The 17,974-nt window shown below is 38.0% G+C and overlaps 1 protein-coding gene across 3 annotated transcripts in view; it reads left to right on the plus strand.

Moving 5' to 3' along the window:
- The window catches only part of LIMS1 (LIM zinc finger domain containing 1), a 163,901-nt gene that overhangs the window by 69,255 nt on the left and 76,672 nt on the right, over positions 1 to 17,974 (plus strand). Inside the window, exon 1 of one of the 3 annotated variants that reach the window (XM_032771918.2) lies at positions 5,496 to 5,684. The exons of the other annotated variants lie outside the window; for them this stretch is intronic. Within the exon in view, the coding sequence (XP_032627809.1) occupies positions 5,578 to 5,684 (107 nt within the window). The 5' untranslated portion in view covers positions 5,496 to 5,577. Of the gene's footprint in view, positions 1 to 5,495; positions 5,685 to 17,974 lie in introns of those variants that run through there. 3 annotated transcript variants of the gene reach the window in all.

A 17,974-nucleotide genomic window follows, 5' to 3' on the forward strand; every position in this document is an offset into this window, starting at 1 on the left:
GAGTTGCAGCGCTGGCTGAGCTTTGTAAGTGTGGACACCTGGTAAGTTGCAGCGCTGTAGCCAAGGCGTGTGTGTGTGTGTGTGTATTTGGGAGGGGAGTTGTATCTTTCCCTCTTCTGAATTGTTCAGTTTCTTTTTATTCTTTCAGAAACTTGTGCTATGATTACCGTTTTCTAGATAAGTGTATCTCTTTTTTTGAGAGAGATTAATTGGCTCTAATCTCCTAATTTTCTTAGCTTTAAGGAAAGCCCTCTGTCTCCCTGCGTGTTCCCCTTCCCCCACGTAAAGAAAGGTCTGAAAAAGAAAAGAGGATAAAGTTTGTATGCACTTCTCTCCATTCACTGATCACGATTGCAAGCAAACCGAGGTTATATTATTTTCCTTTGTTCCTTCCATGATCACCTTTAGCTTTATCTCCTTTAGAAGCAGTTGAATGATAAAGGCAGTAATGTGATTCTGATTCTTTAACACATTCCACTCTTAATGTCTCATTGGGGATGGTTTTCTCTGGAGTAAAAAGTAATCTTCAAACTTAAATATAACATGTTTCAACCTAGAATAGACTATTTGCTCTAAATTTATAATTTTATTTAAATATTCTACATAAGTAGTAGGAAAAATAATGCAAATGATGATAAGGGTTTTCTCTGTGCAGAATGATAGCACCAAAGCTTTAGCTGTAATTCTTATCAAAGATGACATGCTTATTCTCCATAAATTTGAACTCATGAAAAACTTTAAATCTACGAATATTTAGGATTTTTAGTATTCCTAACTCTCAACCTGAGTTAAATTTCAGCTCTTTTAGCTTCTCTTACTGCAATTCAATCTCCTTTAAGCATACTGAAAGTGTTTCTTATCCCCTTTTTTAGGAACAACATATGTCTTGCAAAATATATTGAATTATTACAGGTACCCTCACAAGCATTAGTTGAGACAGGACACTGATCTTGCCAAATACTTAATCGTGTGCTGAACTTTTAGCTCATGAGTTGTCTAATATGGTCTTTATATCTTGTAGTATTGTTTCAATGGATTTTAATTTGGGATTAAATAAAGGACTGCAGAGCTTCTCTTTTCTGAATCATTAGGGTTTGATTTTCTGTTTGTAAGGGCTCAGTTGAATATTTTGATCTAATATATGTTGACAGTATTAAGACTGTTATGATGGTCAGTCCAGCTGTAGTACCAGCACGTATTATTTTTTATAGTTAGGGAGAAATGCATTTAAGGCTGAAGGAGGGGTCTAAATTCTAAGGGATTAAAGATAGGTTAAATACTAATGGTAACAAGACAAGCAACAGTGGCTGTTCGCTGATCCTGAAAAATTCAGGCTGTAGGAAGGGAGGCCAACACATCCCTCGGCCTGCGCCGCTTCCCGCAGCCCCCATTGGCCTGGAGTGGCGAACCACGGCCAGTGGGAGCTGCGATTGGCCAAACCTGCGGATGCGGCAGGTAAACAGGCCCAGCCCGCCAGGGGCTTTTCCTGAACAAGCGGCAGACCAGCTTTGAGAACCACTGATATACAGTCTCCTACATAACTAGAAGAATGTCTGGAAACATCTGCTCAACTCAGGAGAGGACTGTCTGCATTTCCTGTAGTGCCCCCTGCAAGGTGCTGTTCCATATGTTATCTGCAGTGTTTCAGTTTTCGAGTTGTACATAGCACAGGTCCAGTGGTCTGATGACCAAATTTCAAACCGAAGCACCCAAATTTTATATGATCTTAAACCAGGTGTTAGGAGAAAAGGAAGAAATTTGTTTCAGATTTCTGTTTAGAAAGGTTCTGGCACATCCCCAAATATACTCTGTTAATGAAATGTCTTTTCCCATTGAAATCAGATCAACTTAGATCAGGAGTCTTAGATCACTGGGAGCTGCGGGGAGCTGTGCCTGCAGACGATGTATGTAACCAAAACGTCTCGCGGCCTGCCAGCGGATGGGCCATGCGCTGATGGGCCATGCGTCAAAGGCTGCCGACCCCTGGCTTAGATCCTCCCCAAGTTCAGCTGCTAAAAGAAGCCAGTAAACAATCTGATGGGGGTGGAAGTGACTTCAAGAACCATACCAAACAAGAAGTATCCTGGGTCTGGTCTGCACTAGAAAATTAGGTTGGTTTAACTAAGTCGGTCAGGGGTGTGAAAAATCCATATCCCTGAGCAGCATAGTTAAGACAACCTAAATCCCAGGTGTAGACAGCACTAGGTAGATGAAAGAATTCTTCCATCAACCTTTCTACAGCCTTCCGGGGAGGTGCATGTAGGATTAGTGTAAAATTAAAGAACTAAAGTGAGTTTGTTTGGTTAAGGAAATATATGTGTGTTGTGAAGAAAGGCCGTGACTAGCAAGTAGAAGGAAGGCCTTGGAAATAATGTTATAATGCCAAAAGAAATGAAGTAGGGAGGATGTCTGGTGCAAAAATAACTAATGAACTAAGGGGAAGTTTCTAAAAAGAAGTCTCTAACTGATAGGGCTGACTGCAGATGGTTTGAAATCACAAAGAATGACTTAAAATGAGCCAACGTAGCCCTTCCCCAACCCACACACCAGTGTTAAAGCCTGTGTGAACTCAGGTGCAACAGGAAAACTGTTGGACAGCAAGGAGAGGAGGAAAGGCCTTGGGGAGAAAGGAGGTTGTAAATCTTATCTGGATTAAGACTGGAAATAAGGGTGAACTGTCTCCAATTGTTTTTTAGCTGAAGTCAATAAATGGCAGTGACATCACTTGCTTGTTAAAGAGTATAAAAAGTAAACTCTTACAGGGTTCATTGCTAATACCTGCCTGGGTCTAAGCATGCCTGGGTTTAGCCTGTTTGTAAGTATCTTGATCAAATGCTTTGTTATTGTTTGGATATAGTAAATTGCTTATTAGGCTTTTTAGGCATGTTTAGAGCAATTGTATAAATACCATTTGGTATTTGGATTTAATAAAGGAATGTATGGTCTTTGGTGATTTCCCATATTAATATTAATTGGCTGTTAGCCAGGATGGGCAGGGATGATGTCACTGGCCTGTGTTTGCCAGAAGCTGGGGAATGGGCAACAGGGGATGGATCACTTGATGATTACCTGTTCTGTCCATTTCCTCTGGGGCACATGGCATTGGCCACTGTTGGAAGACAGGATACTGGGCTAGATGGACCTTTGCTCTGACCCAGAGTGGCCGTTCTTATGTTCTTAATAATTTCAAATATTATTATTAATTCCAACAGTGGATTACCTACAGTGACGAGAGAATCTCTCCCATTGGCAGAACGCTATAGCACTCAATTGTAGTAGACAAGTATCTTTGAGGATGAATAGGTGCTAAGCAGCTCTTTATTAAAAGAATGCTCTCTCCAAGGTCATGTGTGGATCTGTTATATTATGCTGTAAATTATTATGTGTGCTGTCCTGTGACCGATTTGATCTTGGAACCACTTCACTTTGGGGCAGATGTGGGCACGTAACATTGTGGCTTGAGTTGTTGCCTGGCAAGTTCACACTGCCTGGCAGTTGTTATGCAAACAATCATGAGTTGATATTATGCATTTTGGAGCAGTCTTTCTTCATAATTAAATAGAAACCATATGCAACAAAAAGGGGGCATGACATTTTCTCCATGAGATTTTGAGCCACTCATTTAAAAGAAAAATACAAGGTTAAACTGAACAGATACTACTGTATTTTGAAAAAAACACTGTTACTTACTTCTCTAGTCACTACCATAGCTCAGTTTATTGCTAATAATTCAAAACAGGTTTTTATATAACATAGTGTCTATCCGTAGGTTCATTTTTTACATTGTTGTTGTTAGAAATTAGTTGTTTGGACATGTACTGATGATGTCCTTTAATTACTAAAGGGCTATAAGAAGTTGGTGACGATTTATAAAAACTACCCTTCTATGCGTATCAGTCATCACCATACTTAAACAGGCATTTGTAAGAGCATTAACTAGTCATTAGAAACTACTAATGTCTGACTTTAGGGAGGTGTTGCTTAATTCTGTTTAAATTTATCCTGCTGTGCATTGGGGGTTTACTTGAATATTGCACTTGAAACTGGAATGCAGCATGTTTAGGCAAATACCATAAACTGTTTTCCTTTTCTTATTTTTCCCAGTGTGATTTCTAGGTGAGTAGAGATGTACAACCTTTTTCTATCTTTAAATCAGTACAGTCCTTTAAAGTCAAATATATATAATTTTGTTTTATACGTGATTTTTTTCAGTCTTACAGGATACACTAAAGGTTATGTGGTGTGGTTGCTAAGAAAATGTTATGATGTTTTTTTAGATCTATCATATAATGCTTTCTTAAAAATTCCCCAGATGGCATTCTATGCTGAATTGTTCCTAGAATATTCTTGTATAAAACTCCCATGCTTGTTTATAATCGAATAAACGTGACAGAATTCACTAGTATGAAGCTACAGATCCAATACAACATATTTAAAACCAAAATTTGCATTCTTTGCACATTTTGTTATTGTAGGAATTTTAAATTAAGCTTTATGTGTGTTCCACTACAAATCAAACACTCTGATAGTTGAATGTATAATTCATACCACATAGACGTGTGTTTCCTGTCTAGGTTAAAGAGTGTCTTACAAGTTTCTTGCAAGTAATCAATGAGGTTTGGGTTTTTTAGCTTCCTCGCTTCATTTTATCAAACTTACATTTAACAAAATAAAAACTGAAATAGGTTCATGTATAATTTCTCCCTAGAAATAAACCTGGATAAGAGTCTGTATACATGTGCCAAGATTTAAAATCAATTTTTGAAAAAGCATTCAGGTCTGTTTAAACCTACTTTAAAATTCAAGTGTATAGTTTTCATTACCAGTTCAAATGAGACATGCAGCTTGGAAAACCATGATTGTCACCTTCCTGTGTTACAGGAAACTTTTAACTTTATCATTCATGTTTCATAGTCTCCACAGGACCTTGTACCATTGAAAAATAGACAAATGCCAGAGTGGCAGTCCTTTTGATAGTTGATTGTTTTAATTTTTAGAGTTTGGGAGGATAAGTGTTTTTGTACTGGCAGCATTAGTCACCTAGGTTTGTAAGAGAACGTTTGAATGCTGGATGTGAAAGTTCTTGTAGGTTCTCTTGCTGCTCAGTTTATTGAATTAATCTCCAATTTTTTGGTTTACTTACATGCTTGAGTAACTTTGGATTTTATAGTGCTAATGGGTCTCTTTTTGTTATAAATAATGGTATGGAAGAGATAATTGCTCATGAGATTTTTAGCCAATTCCAAGAGGCATAAGGACAGTTGAATGGTTTGCATAATACACTGTAAATTTGTTCATGATGACTGGGCACTTAAGCTTTAATTTCCAACAAACTTTCATGGAGCCTGGTTTGCTTGCCACAGGCATCCCTTAGGTGTGATAAAGGAAATGTAGTGCCCTTCTGAAGGGTGTGTACCTATGAGAAACAGGAAGCAGTACAGCAACTGCCTGTGCTGAGAGATTTGTAACTCTGACGAGTGCAGGTGTGCAGACCCACTGCTGAGCATATTCTCTCCAGGCATCTTGGCAGCTGCACTACTCAACAGAAACTTTAAAAAACCCTGTGGGTAGAGAAATATGACTGCATTACAACTGAAAGAGTTATCATATTCTGGTCTGTATAGGAGGAGACGGGATCGCCCTGATAGTTTGGGACTTCATGGGTTACATGAAGAGAAACTAAGGTGAGTGCAAATTAATGGTTAACAAAGGCTCAGGATACTTTTGTAGTTAACAGGCTTTTGTTTAAATGATTACAGCAAACTAAATACAAACTGAGGTTCTAATAATGTCATTGTAAAACATGTAGTTTAAAAGTAGCCCCAAAATACCAGAATAAATCTAGGAGGGACTAATAAGAAGCAGATGTCCTGTGTTTGCACCAGTCATAGTGTAGTTTTTGGCAATGGCATGAATCGTTTCCTAAATTTGGCAAATGCACTCTGTCTCTAACTTTCTAGTATACTTTTGACAGCTGGTAATGTTGCTAGTAAATAACTTCCCCATATGTGTTATTGCAGTGTAGATTAAAAATCAGTGTTAATCACAAAAGCACTAATTGAAACCAAGGAAAGTTGGTTTCTCTGGGATCTTCCTGGTGTCATTCTGTAGGGCTTTTCTTTGTTTAAGATGGTCTAGTGCAGCTTGTTGGATCATGCTTCTTTTCATAGGGATTCTTTGTGAAGTGGCTCTAGACAAAAGAATGCAGTAGAACCACTTGACATGACCTTATGAAGGAAGGGTGACCAAAAATCTGAAAGCCATTTAATGACTAAGGATATTTTCCCGATATGAAGTTCCTTTTAAAATCTTACATGAGATTTTCAGTGGCCTACATTTAGAACATGAAAGAATAATAGTTTGTAGCCTCAGTAAATGCAGATTCAGACCTGTGAAAATGCTAACTTTTTATCTCCTAGATAGGGAAACAGTCTGTTCACATTTCATGTTATTCAGTAATGGATTCTTGTGTAAATGCTGCAAAAGCATCAATGGAGAGGAAGTACTTCCTATCCCCTAATTACTTTTATTTTGCTTTTATTTTTAAACTGTGTTTTGATTTGCTTGTTTCAACTTCATAATTGGAATGCTTCATACAATTTTGTGCTTCTGTTTCATATGGGGGTTACAGTGCCATCCTTTTTTTCTTATAAATTCTGCTTTTTCAGGCCATCAGAATTCACTTTGTGCTGAAACTTTTCATAGAAGTTTACTTCTTTAATTGCGGTTTTGTTATTTGTGTTACGTGATTTCAGAAGAATGGAAGTTTACATTTTTAAGATGTCCCTTTGTGTTAAGATTAAGAACTTAATTTCATCTTAATTTTTTTAACTTAATATTAGAATAATTTACTGAGATTATTTTTAATTGTCATGACAATTATCATGACAATAATAGTCAGTTACTTAAGTCATATAACAAAGCTGCTATGTATACTTAGATTCTATTCTAAAATCTCTGCCTATGTAGATTTCTGAGGGTATTTATGTATCTGTATAATATATAACACATATGTTTTCCAATCCAAAGTCATTAACAGAATGTTAATGTTTTAACAAACCAATAGCAGCAAAGAAGTTAAGTGGAATGAAAAGATGCATTTTTCTTTAAAAACCTGTATCCATTGGGGATACCTCTTTATCTGCTCCTTTAAGCACTCCATTGTACATTAATGTTGGAGAGCGTGTCTTATATCACATCATTCTTAATGGCAAATATCCTTGTTTTCCTCGTTACCAGTTGAATGTTCTTTACTGTAGTGCTTTATGTACACAAAACCAAACTGTTTCACTAAACGCTTGTCTACACTTGAAACACTACAGCGACACAGTTGCTGCGCTGTAGTTGCACCACAGTTGCACTTCAGTGTAGACACTACCTGTGCCAACAAGAGGGGTTTTTCCACTGGCATAGGTAGTCCACTTCCCCAAGAGGCGATAGCTAGGTCAACGGAATAATTCTTTCATCAACCTAGTCCTGTCCACACTGGAGGTTAGGTTGGTATAGCTACATTTCTCATGGGTGTGGCTTTTTCGCACCCCTCAGAGATGTTGCTATGTCAGTGTAACTTCTTAGTGTAGACCAGCCCTCAGTTAATAACGTATGTATATCACGTCGTAATTAAGCTCAGTCGAATGGGGTATGTTCAGAGGTTCATTCTCCACTCAACATTTCCTTTCCTTTGTATATATTGCTTTTAATATATCAATGCCCTTTATCTACTTTTTGTCTCTTTTTACCAGTTTTAAATAATGTGTCAAAGTCTTTATGGGATCAGGATCTGCTTTCATAAACAGAACCTGCAAATAGATCAGTTGGAAGCAAATAAATGAGATCCATACTTTATAGCTGTAATATTATCATTATTCTTGTTTAACATGGATATCTTGGTAGCTCCTAGCAGCCCTGATTTGGATTGCGTGCGATGCTACACAAACTTAAAGACAAGTTTCAGAGTGGTGGCCTTGTTAGTCTGTATCAGCAAAAACAATGAGGAGTCCTTGTGGCACCTTAAGAGACTAGCAGATTTATTTGGGCATAAGCTTTCATGGGCTAGAACTCACTTCATAAAGTTGCGCGTGATTCCTGCCCTCAGTAGCTTACAATTTATGAAGATAAGCAATATGTGAGGCAGAAGTAGCTCCTGAGAAATAATTTGAAGGAGAGGTCAGTAAGTAGCCTTTCGGTTAATTTAATGGAAGGCATTCCAAGCGTAAGAGGTGGAATGGAAGAAAGTCCAAAGATGTTCATGGGACAAAAGGGCAAGTAGGTAAACAGTAGGCAGCCTATGTCAAAAGTGGATCACTAGGGAAGGGCCAGAGTTGTAAAGTGCCTTGAAGGTTAATGTGTAAGAGGGGACTTGATTATGTTTAAAAAAATGTTTTCAATAGATGAAAATTATAACACAAATTCAGTCCTTTTGCTCTTTTAATAATTGTTCTTATCAGATTTGCTAATTGTTGAAGTTATTTCTGCTTAAGCTGGATTTTGCTCCTTGCTAACCCATTTTCTTATTTCATCCTGTAGTTACCATGCTGCCTTATTTGTGATTTTGCAATAATTTCTATGGCAAAAGATTGCAATGTTATAAATACAGGATTATTAACTACGAGATGAAGAAGAATAAGAACTCAGGAGGAGGAAGCCCTTAATTTTCATGAATATTAAATGGAACACTGCAGAACATTCTCTGTTTTCATTGAGTTCTCCACAGTTACTCCTAAGGATCTGTCCTTAGTGGTTACATTTACTTTAGATTCTATCAATAGGATAAAATATTACTTGCAGTGTGCATTACTTGTGTACACTAAATTTAATATGCCATCATCATGTTGCCCTATTGTATAGCTTTGTAACATCCCCCTGAAGTTCTCCACTTCATTCATTTTTCGTAGTCATGGCTAACCCCTCTTTTAGATAGTTATTTAATTAAATGTTAAATAGTACCAGTACTTGGATCAATTCACTATAAACCTTTTGCCGTGTTAGAAACTGACCATTCATCCCTGCTCTTTGTTTTCTAATCCAGCACCAAAATTTGTGTATGACTTAGTTTTCTTGGGGCTCACCCACACACCAAAAACCCTCCGCGGCAGCGAGTCTCAGAGCCAGGTCAATCGACTGGGGCTCTCAGGGCTTGTGCTATGAGACAAAAGCTAGCAGTATAGACATTCCCACTTGAACTGGAGCTTGGGCTCTAAAACCCGGCAAGGTGGGGGTGGGTCTGAGAGCCCAGGCTCCCACCTGAGTAGGAACATGTATACCAGGGGCCGGCAACCTCTGGCACGCGGCTTGCCAGGGTAAGCACCCTGGCGGGCTGGGCCAGTTTGTTTACCTGCTGTGTCGGCAGGTTCACCCAGTCGCGGCTCCCACTGGCTGTGGTTCGCTGCTCCAGGCCAATAGAGGCTGCGGGAAGCCACAGCCAGCACATCCCTTGGCCCACACTGCTTCCTGCAGCCTCCAGTGGCCGAGGATGGCGAACCACAGGTGGGAGCTGCTGTTGGCCGAACCTGTCGACATGGCAGGTAAACAAACTGACCTGGCTCGCCAGGGTGCTTACCCTGGCGAGCCGCGTGCCAGGGGTTGCCGGCCCCTGATGTATACTGATATTTTTTTCCCGATAGCATGAGCTTGGATCAGTTCACATAGGTTCTGAGACTCACAGCAGTGCGGGTGGTGGGTTGGAGGGGTGTTTTTTTGTTTGTTTGGGTTTTTTAGCACTGAAATTGTACCCTGAGTGGCTTCTTATAGGGCATTGTGAAGAAGCCTTAAACGAAGCCCAGGTAAATGTCCTCTACTAGTTCTCCTTATTCCAGCACTTGATTGCCTCTCTCCCTTATAGTCTCCCTCTCCCTTACCCTTCTTTTGTTACTTGTCTTCCTAGATTGTTATTTTTTTGGGGAGCTAGCACAGGGTGAGCATTCCTGTTTGTATAGGGAATAGCACAGTTATCCCACTCATTGTCCTTGGTAAGGTAATTGATTTAATATCCCTGAGAGAGAGAGAGAGAGAGAGAGTTACACACTCTCTCTCTCTCTCAGCCCAATTATTGGCTGTTCGGTGGAGTGATGAACATCATTTTGATAAAATGTATATACTAAACATATATTCTTCCCTGAGTTTCTGCATGTAGCTGGTGTGTAGGGTGAGTGGGTACAGCAAAGGTACTTTCTAGTTTTAACTGCTGGGATTTTCCTGAGACAGGGACTGTTACAGAATGCTTTAGTGATCACAGTGGGAGCTTGGACTTGAGCCCAGTTTGGATTTAATTTACTTTATGGATCAGTGTTAAAACTGAGTAGCACTATGGGAACACAAAGTCTGAGAACCCTAGTATGATAATAACTTCTGTCTTGAACTCAGATGTACATATGATTCCATATATTCTGCAAAACCAGATACTTGTTTTAATCCCCATCTTCTGGAAATCTGGCAGAGTCTTCACAGACTGCTGCAGAAGCATCAGTATTGGCTGGTGCCAAAAAGCTTTAAATGGATATTTGCTGCTGAATTTTTAATTTTTTTTTAACTTTTAATTTGAAATTAAGTGTAATGTGACTTAATCTGAAGCATTAAAATACAAATAATTAGGACATTGTAATTCTGCATTACACCACTGAACAATATATTCAGAATATGTATGTAGGTTTAAATTCCTAAAGGTTTACAAAATAAGAAAATACCATTGACTTTCCCTTAAAAAAAAAAATCCCTTAGAGATATGTGAAGTAGAGTAGGAAAATAGAGTAATTTCCTGTGTTAACATAACTTTTGAGAGAGATCATCCACTGCTCGCTTTGAGGGTCCATAACAGGAAACAGATCTTTAACTTTTGAAGCTGTACCCATTAATGCTGGTATTAGTCTATTTCCATCATTGTCTTCCAGAAGTTTATAATTCTGCTGTGCAATTTCCAATCAATCAGCCTAGAAGCATTTTTTTCCACCTACTGCAGGGAGTGTTGTAGGGAAATGATATGCATTTGACAATTAAATTTTAAAATTTGTCATTCTCAGTCTGCAGTAGAATCCTCTTAATAGCATCTTAGTGAATGGTGCTGTGTCTTCATTAAGTTACTATCTGAAAATATTTCAGACTTTACCTGCTAGACCCCTTTTCTTCTTGTCTAACGTGCAGAACTGTGAATTGGAAAATTTGCCTTCAGTTTCTGTATCTGCCACAGTTTGTATGATGTTGGATGAGTCACTTAAGTGCTCAGTGCCTCAGTTTCCCCAGCTCTAGGGGTTACAGATTGGTGGTAGTTAAATGTTTTAAAATGCTTTGTTGGTGCAGAGTTCTGTAAGTGCAATCCAGAGAGTTTCTCTCTCTCTCTCATTCACTACCTCTCCACAGCACTTGTTTTTTTGGTCAAAAACCCGATCCTGCACAATTAGAGTCAGTGGGAATTTGGCCATTGTGCACTGAATCAAGCTCTAAGTGAATAACTCCCATGTTTTCTGTTTCTGCTTCTAGCTTTCCAAGGCATCAGCTTCAGCATCAGTGTGAAAGTGACGTGATTCCTAGTAGTCTCACTGCTCTCTGCAAAGTTTCTGAATATCCTAAGCAAACTGCCAGGAGTCTTGTTAATTTCACCATGCTGCTACTTAGCAAAATTATGAGATTTGTTTGTCTCCAGATCTGGGGAGATGACAGTGCCCAACAATATACACACAGTTCATCTATGGAATACTTTCATGACAGGGCTAAAAACTTGTTTTTTGAAATTGAAAGCTTGGCTTCACCACAGTTTGATGGTGTGTGGGTCCCTTCACTTCCCAGGTCAAGCTTCCCACTTACCCTGGGTAAGTAGATTTACTAGCCCTTTCCACAGAAATTAATTTCAGACAGAATGAGTATAAACTATCACAAATGTTTTTACTTGAAAACTTAAAGTGCACCAGCCTGCAACAGTGTGTTTTGAGCACTGCATTGGGATGGTGGACATTACATTCATCATGTTTAAGCTGTGTTCCGTGGCTCCTATTTGAATTTCTTTGTGTTCTCATAAATTAATCACATCCCCATTTTACTTTTATAATTTACCTAGATTTGAAACAAGATAACACAGAACACTGTACATTGAGGGTACAGTCGTCATGACATCTTGAGTGAAAGTTCAGTGTACACTTGCTAATGTTTGCATTTTGAGGCTCTTTGCTACCTGTTACAATGTTAAAACAAAGTATTGTTATTTTTTCTTCCTGCTGTGCTTAGCACCTCATCTATATGAAGAATTTTAAATTCACATATAATTAGAAAATGATAGAGTGAAACATTTTTCAAAATCACCTCCGTAGAGATTTTTTTTGTACTGTGTTGTGAAATACTTTTTTAAGTGATATTACAAAAATCCTAGCTTTCTGGTAAATTTTTTCTCCTCTACTTTCTCCAGAAAACAGGATGCTAAGGAAATAGTAAGCATACATCTGTGACTAATCATTCGGAGCAGCTTTATAAGTCCTATTTTCACATCCCCCTTCTTCACCCTGACCTTCCTAACTTTGTTTGGCCTGAAAAATTTTTATGATTTACTTTCACAATTCGGTAGAATATTTTGGAAAAACTGGAAGAAAATTGATTAAAACAATTGTTCAGTTAGTGTTTAATGATTACACTTGAAAAAATAATTGAGCTAATTGTCTTACTAACTCTTTTAGGTTCCTACTAAGTAAAATTAAAGTTAAAATTTTAAGAATTTGTGGAATGGCTGATAATTTGTCAATTTCAGTAATCACAACCAATAAATACTAGCTTTCTTCATTTAGTTTTCATCAGGTATTTGAGTAGTTAGTCACTCTATTCTCTTGTCACAGAAGATATCTTATAAAGTTTTCTCCGTATTGAGAGACATTGACAGTTGAAAACTACTAGATCAGTTTTGTATTCGCCTGGTGAACGCCAACTCTTAATTTCATGCCCTGAAGTACTAAGCCATTTTACAGACAAATTGCTGTAGACTCCAGTTAAGCACATACTTAAGGGACTTGGGATGTAAGCATATGATTAAAGTTAAGCATGTGTTTAAATGCTTTGCTGAATTGGAGCCCTAGTTTGTAAAGCCTGAAGCAGTTCAGCCGTGTCCTGGGCCATCCATTTCTCAGTGCCCCATAGCATTTAAAAGTTATGCAGGGTCCCAAGCATCCCCAGTGTAAAATCTAAAAAGAACTCATCAGACAGACCCCTAGTTAGATCTTATAAGATGCCTATGGACTTTGCCTCTCTGCAGACCCATTAGTGCTCATAGGAGAAACAGTGAGGAGCTGACTTGGAGGAGTGAGATGAGGCAATAGGGACCTTGCAGAGCTTCTGAACTCTGCAGGATACTGAGAGCCGAGGGAAGGCAGAGGAAGCAAATTTGCAGAATTCCTAAACTTTGGCTGTTGAATATTAATGTGTAACATTTCACAATAGTCTCAGAAAACTTAAAAGAAAGTTAATATTTATGCATCATTTCTCCAGCTTCTTTAAGTTGCAAATATCAGCAGACGCTCAATAGCAGTATTAACAGTAATCAGCACCAAAGCAGAAGTACAGATATTGAGGTTTTACACAGTAAATATTCAATAATAAAAATATTGAAATAAGTTTAGAGTCCAACATTTTGTACACGGCTATGACTAGAAATACTGCCAGAGCAATCTGTATTTCGGACCAGAAAACTTTGTCCATGAATCAAAAACATTTTTGATCCTTGGACTGTTGAGGTTTTATGTGAAGAGAGGGTTCATCGATGTCTGCTCACCATTAGAGGAAATATTGACACTTCTAATGGCAACTTTCAGAGAGTTTGACACTTCCAAAGAATTAGAGGAACACAGCATATATTCATGCTTACTTTAACCCTAAGCAATGAAAAGTAACTCATGATGAGAACACCCTCTCTCGTCCTCACCCTCCTGCTTTTTTTATGTGGCATAATCATTCCTAAACAATTTCTTTTGATTGAATCACCATCAGATAATATCCTTTGAGTCCAAATGACTAGGTGATGATAAACAGTACTTGTGTAACTGAGCAGTCATTCCTCTTAAATTACTGTAATGATCCAAGCATAAAATTTTGTCTGGTGGTTTTATAAAATGGTGGTAAATACAATGGTTATAGCAGATATCAACAAATAGATAAGAGGAGTGAGAATTCTTTCTTTCAATGCTAGTTGGTTACATTTCATAAATAGATTGTATTTTAAAACCTGTTTTTGATATGTGGACTTAGTGTGTTTAACAAATAACATTTGCATCAAAAGCATTCTATAAATAACATTTAATGTAATACCTTTTCATTTTTAATGTATGTCTGAGTATTTTAAACTACATTTTGAATACAATATTTGCCATAAAGTGATTAATTTCCACATAGGAATGCTCTGTAGCAGAAATAAAACTTAGTCTTGGTTAAAACTGACTGATTCACAGATGGCAGGAGAGAACTGTGAACCCCAGTCTTTTAGATAGTAAAGGAGGTCTGGGTTTGTGATTCTTCTGTTCCTGTAATTAATAGGTGGTGTTTTTAAAATGTGAATCTAGCCCACGCAGTGTTCTCTTGAGTACCATGAACTGAGTTGGGGATGCCAGATTGTGATGATATTTTAGTGTATGTCCCAAACCTAAATAACACTCTGAATGGTCTTGCATGCCATCTGATATCTTAGTGCACGTGTTTTTTTGAGGCCCCTTCATTTCACTTGGTCTCTTCCTTAAGAATTTATGAGTTGTGAGACTTAGGAATTCAAATTCCTTGTTTTTTATATTCAGAGCTGTCAACTTAGTAGCAGTTAGGTTTTTCTTTGAAGTACTCGTGTGAACCAATAATTTCATGAGCTTTTCATAATGTTTTGGGGTTTATTAATGAGAAGGGGAACTGCCCAGGTTTGCCAAAAGGTTTGCAGTTCTTTCTGCAAGGCTGTTCCTGTTTCTGCTTTTAGGTATCAGCTAGGCAAAGCTTGGTAATTTTGGCTGAGGTTTTTGTGTTGAGAGGAACCTGACACACACAGCAAAAATCACAGGCTGTGAACTCATACAGACAGAAGCTGTAACATAAAATGAATACATAAAATAAAAATTATCATAAACCTCTGAACCAAAACTGAAGAGTTTTGCACACTGTAACAAAAATGTCTGTATTGGCAATTTGTTTCTAAAATAAACCACTTTTAATTATTTTTTTTAATGTGCATTCCCTAGAGCTTTGTTGCATGCCCCTTGCTATACCTTAAATCTCCAGATTGTTAAACTGTTCAACTTTTTCCATCTATATCCAACCCTGCTACAATTGTCCCTCCCCCAGTTTTTTTCCAACTATGCTTTTATAAAAGATTCAAAAGGCTTTTGTACCAAAAAAAGAATGAATGAAGGTGAAGAAAGTGTGAAATGTACTTTTGTATTTCTGTATATTAAACCTGTGCATGTCACACTCTTAATGATTGATAATGTCCTTGGCAGAAAGTTTGTTTAGTAAATCTGGTTACTCCATGTTCCCTGGCCTAAGCAGCTATTGAAAACTGTTATCATCCATGCTGTAGATAAGAATCAGATTACCTGAGGTGGTCTGTTTGCTTTTGTTCTAGTAAACAGTGTTTGTATTTTCCTGCTGTTGATTTTACTTTATTTAGGCCTTTTCAATGAGAAATGTTTATGTACTTTTCTCCTTTTGAAGACATTGATTAGTAAACCAGTAACAAAATCAATGTTTTAGTGGGCTCTGTACTAACCTCTAACAGAATACATTCAGTTCACAAGGAAGTGTGTGCACATTATGCTGAACTAAGTTTGCTTTTTTAAATAGCAAATGCTAGCATTGTCGCCTTGGGACAGCTAAGTAAATTGCCATGTTAGTTGTGATGAATTTTGACTGAAGTATGCAAAGCGGTCATTAGGATTAAACTGAATTCTTTATTTAAACTAACTCTCAAATTGTAACCACTTTCTTCATCTTTCCTTCCTCATCTTTCCTCACCCAATCTGTCCCTATTGTTCTCGAGTATGTATTTCAATTGTTCATTCATACTCTACTCATTTAACATTAGACAATGGGGAAGTACCCTGGTGCCTGTCACTTTAGAAAAGTCTTAAAAAAACCAACCACAAACCCTTAGCCCTGGGTTTCGAAAGTGTTTGGCATCTTTTATTTTACAGTTGGTGGTACTGAAATTCACATACTTGTTTCTGAAAGAGTAAGCCCTAAATACACAGTATAAAGTGAGGGGTTTTGGCCTGTGTTATGGAAGAGATCAGACTAGATGATCATAATGGTCTGTTTGGATCTTAAAATCTCTGAAAGCAGACATTTTGTGCTAGCTCTTTTTGCTAGTATATTTATTCACATTTGTCGCATGGTCCAAGTACAATTACAATGAATACTTACTCTGTTACTGGCTGTTAGTATGTGTTAACCAGAATATTTAAGGGGGAAGCTAAATACGGGTTGTTTATCTATTTTCCATGCTCTCCTTTTTGATGTTGGAACTTAATAATGCAGTGATGAATATTTGAGAAATAAAATGCAATACTTAAAACCAAAGTGATTAACGGATGTAACTTAATCTTTATGGGAGGAAAAAACAGTGTTGTGTCAATAGATCTGCTTTCTTCATCAAGCTCATCTTCCTTCTCTCCCCAACACATCTTGTTTAATTCAAACAGCTAAAAACTTAACAGACTTCTAAAGTCACTAACATAAGTTATAGCATATTTTAGAAAAGAAAAGCTTACAGTAAGGTGAAAGGTGAAATTAAGTAGATTCTCCTATCAATGCTAATATCTTTGTTTACTTAAGAAGAGATCTATATAAGACTGACGTGTGACTCAGTAAAGAAATAAACACTCTCCTCCATCACTGCAGCTGAAGGTCAGTCCTTCAGTGTGGAGTCTCCAGTGGAGTCATTGCTATAATAAGAATGTAGTTTAGAGCCAGAATGTCTGGTGTTGACAGTTGTCCCAACCATATAAGGAACTACATGGACATACAAGAAGGCTTTCATGAAAGGCCGGGTGTTCAGTTTAGTCAAGATGTTAATTATAGCTGTTCAGGTCATGGCATTCAGCTTATAAAAACATCAATTGTAGCTACTGTAAGAAGATGCCTAATGCAGGACTAACATTTAATATAATTTCTCCTTTAAATTTACATGCTTATTGTTTGGAACAGCATCTGTGACAATATGTAATGATAGATTATATTTATTAAATACCTGGTATTGGGAAAGGAAACTTCTATTTTCAAAGGGAAGTACTGTAACCCAGCATTACCAAAGTTCACTAGGGCATGAAGTTTCATAGAAAATATAAAGATCAATATTGCAGATTTGTGTTTATAGTTACAAGAAATGATGATCAAAATAGAATTTACTGGTGGGGTCCAATGCTTTGTAGCTTCTGCAGGCGGAGCTCATTGCACACATGAGGGGGTCTTTGCATCTTTCCATTCCCTGCACAACCTCCCTGTGTGGCACACTCCCACCCCCCTCTGTTTCAGGGACTCACTGCAATCCTCCCACCCCTTCCATCATGTCAGGGCCTGCATGCCCCCCGACTTCTCCACTCTTCTCATTCGAGGCTCTCATGCTCCCCCCACCCATGCCAGAGTCTCTGTGTGTGCCTGTCTTCCCTCATGCCCTCCAATTCTTACTTTTTTTTTTTTTCTGTCTGGGAGATAAGTCATTCATGATGTCAACATGTTAAACTCCTGGGAGGATGTGTGCAATGTAGTTGTAGCCATGTCAATTCCAGGATATTTGAGAGACAAGGTAGTAATATCTTTTATTGGACCAACTTCTGTTGGTGAGGGAGAGGACAGGCATTCGAGCTTTTGAGTATAGAGCTCTTCTTGGGAGGATGGGCAGAGCTGAGATGGGAGGAATTGGGCTGGAAAGTTTAAATGGCTGACGTCAACCAGTTCTTTAATCTATAGACAATTAGGGTATATCTACATGCAACTATACACCCACCGCTGGTCCATGTCAGCAAACTTGGGTTTG

This window comes from Chelonoidis abingdonii, chromosome 1 (assembly GCF_003597395.2).
Source record: "Chelonoidis abingdonii isolate Lonesome George chromosome 1, CheloAbing_2.0, whole genome shotgun sequence".
Classification (NCBI taxonomy): domain Eukaryota; kingdom Metazoa; phylum Chordata; order Testudines; family Testudinidae; genus Chelonoidis; species Chelonoidis abingdonii.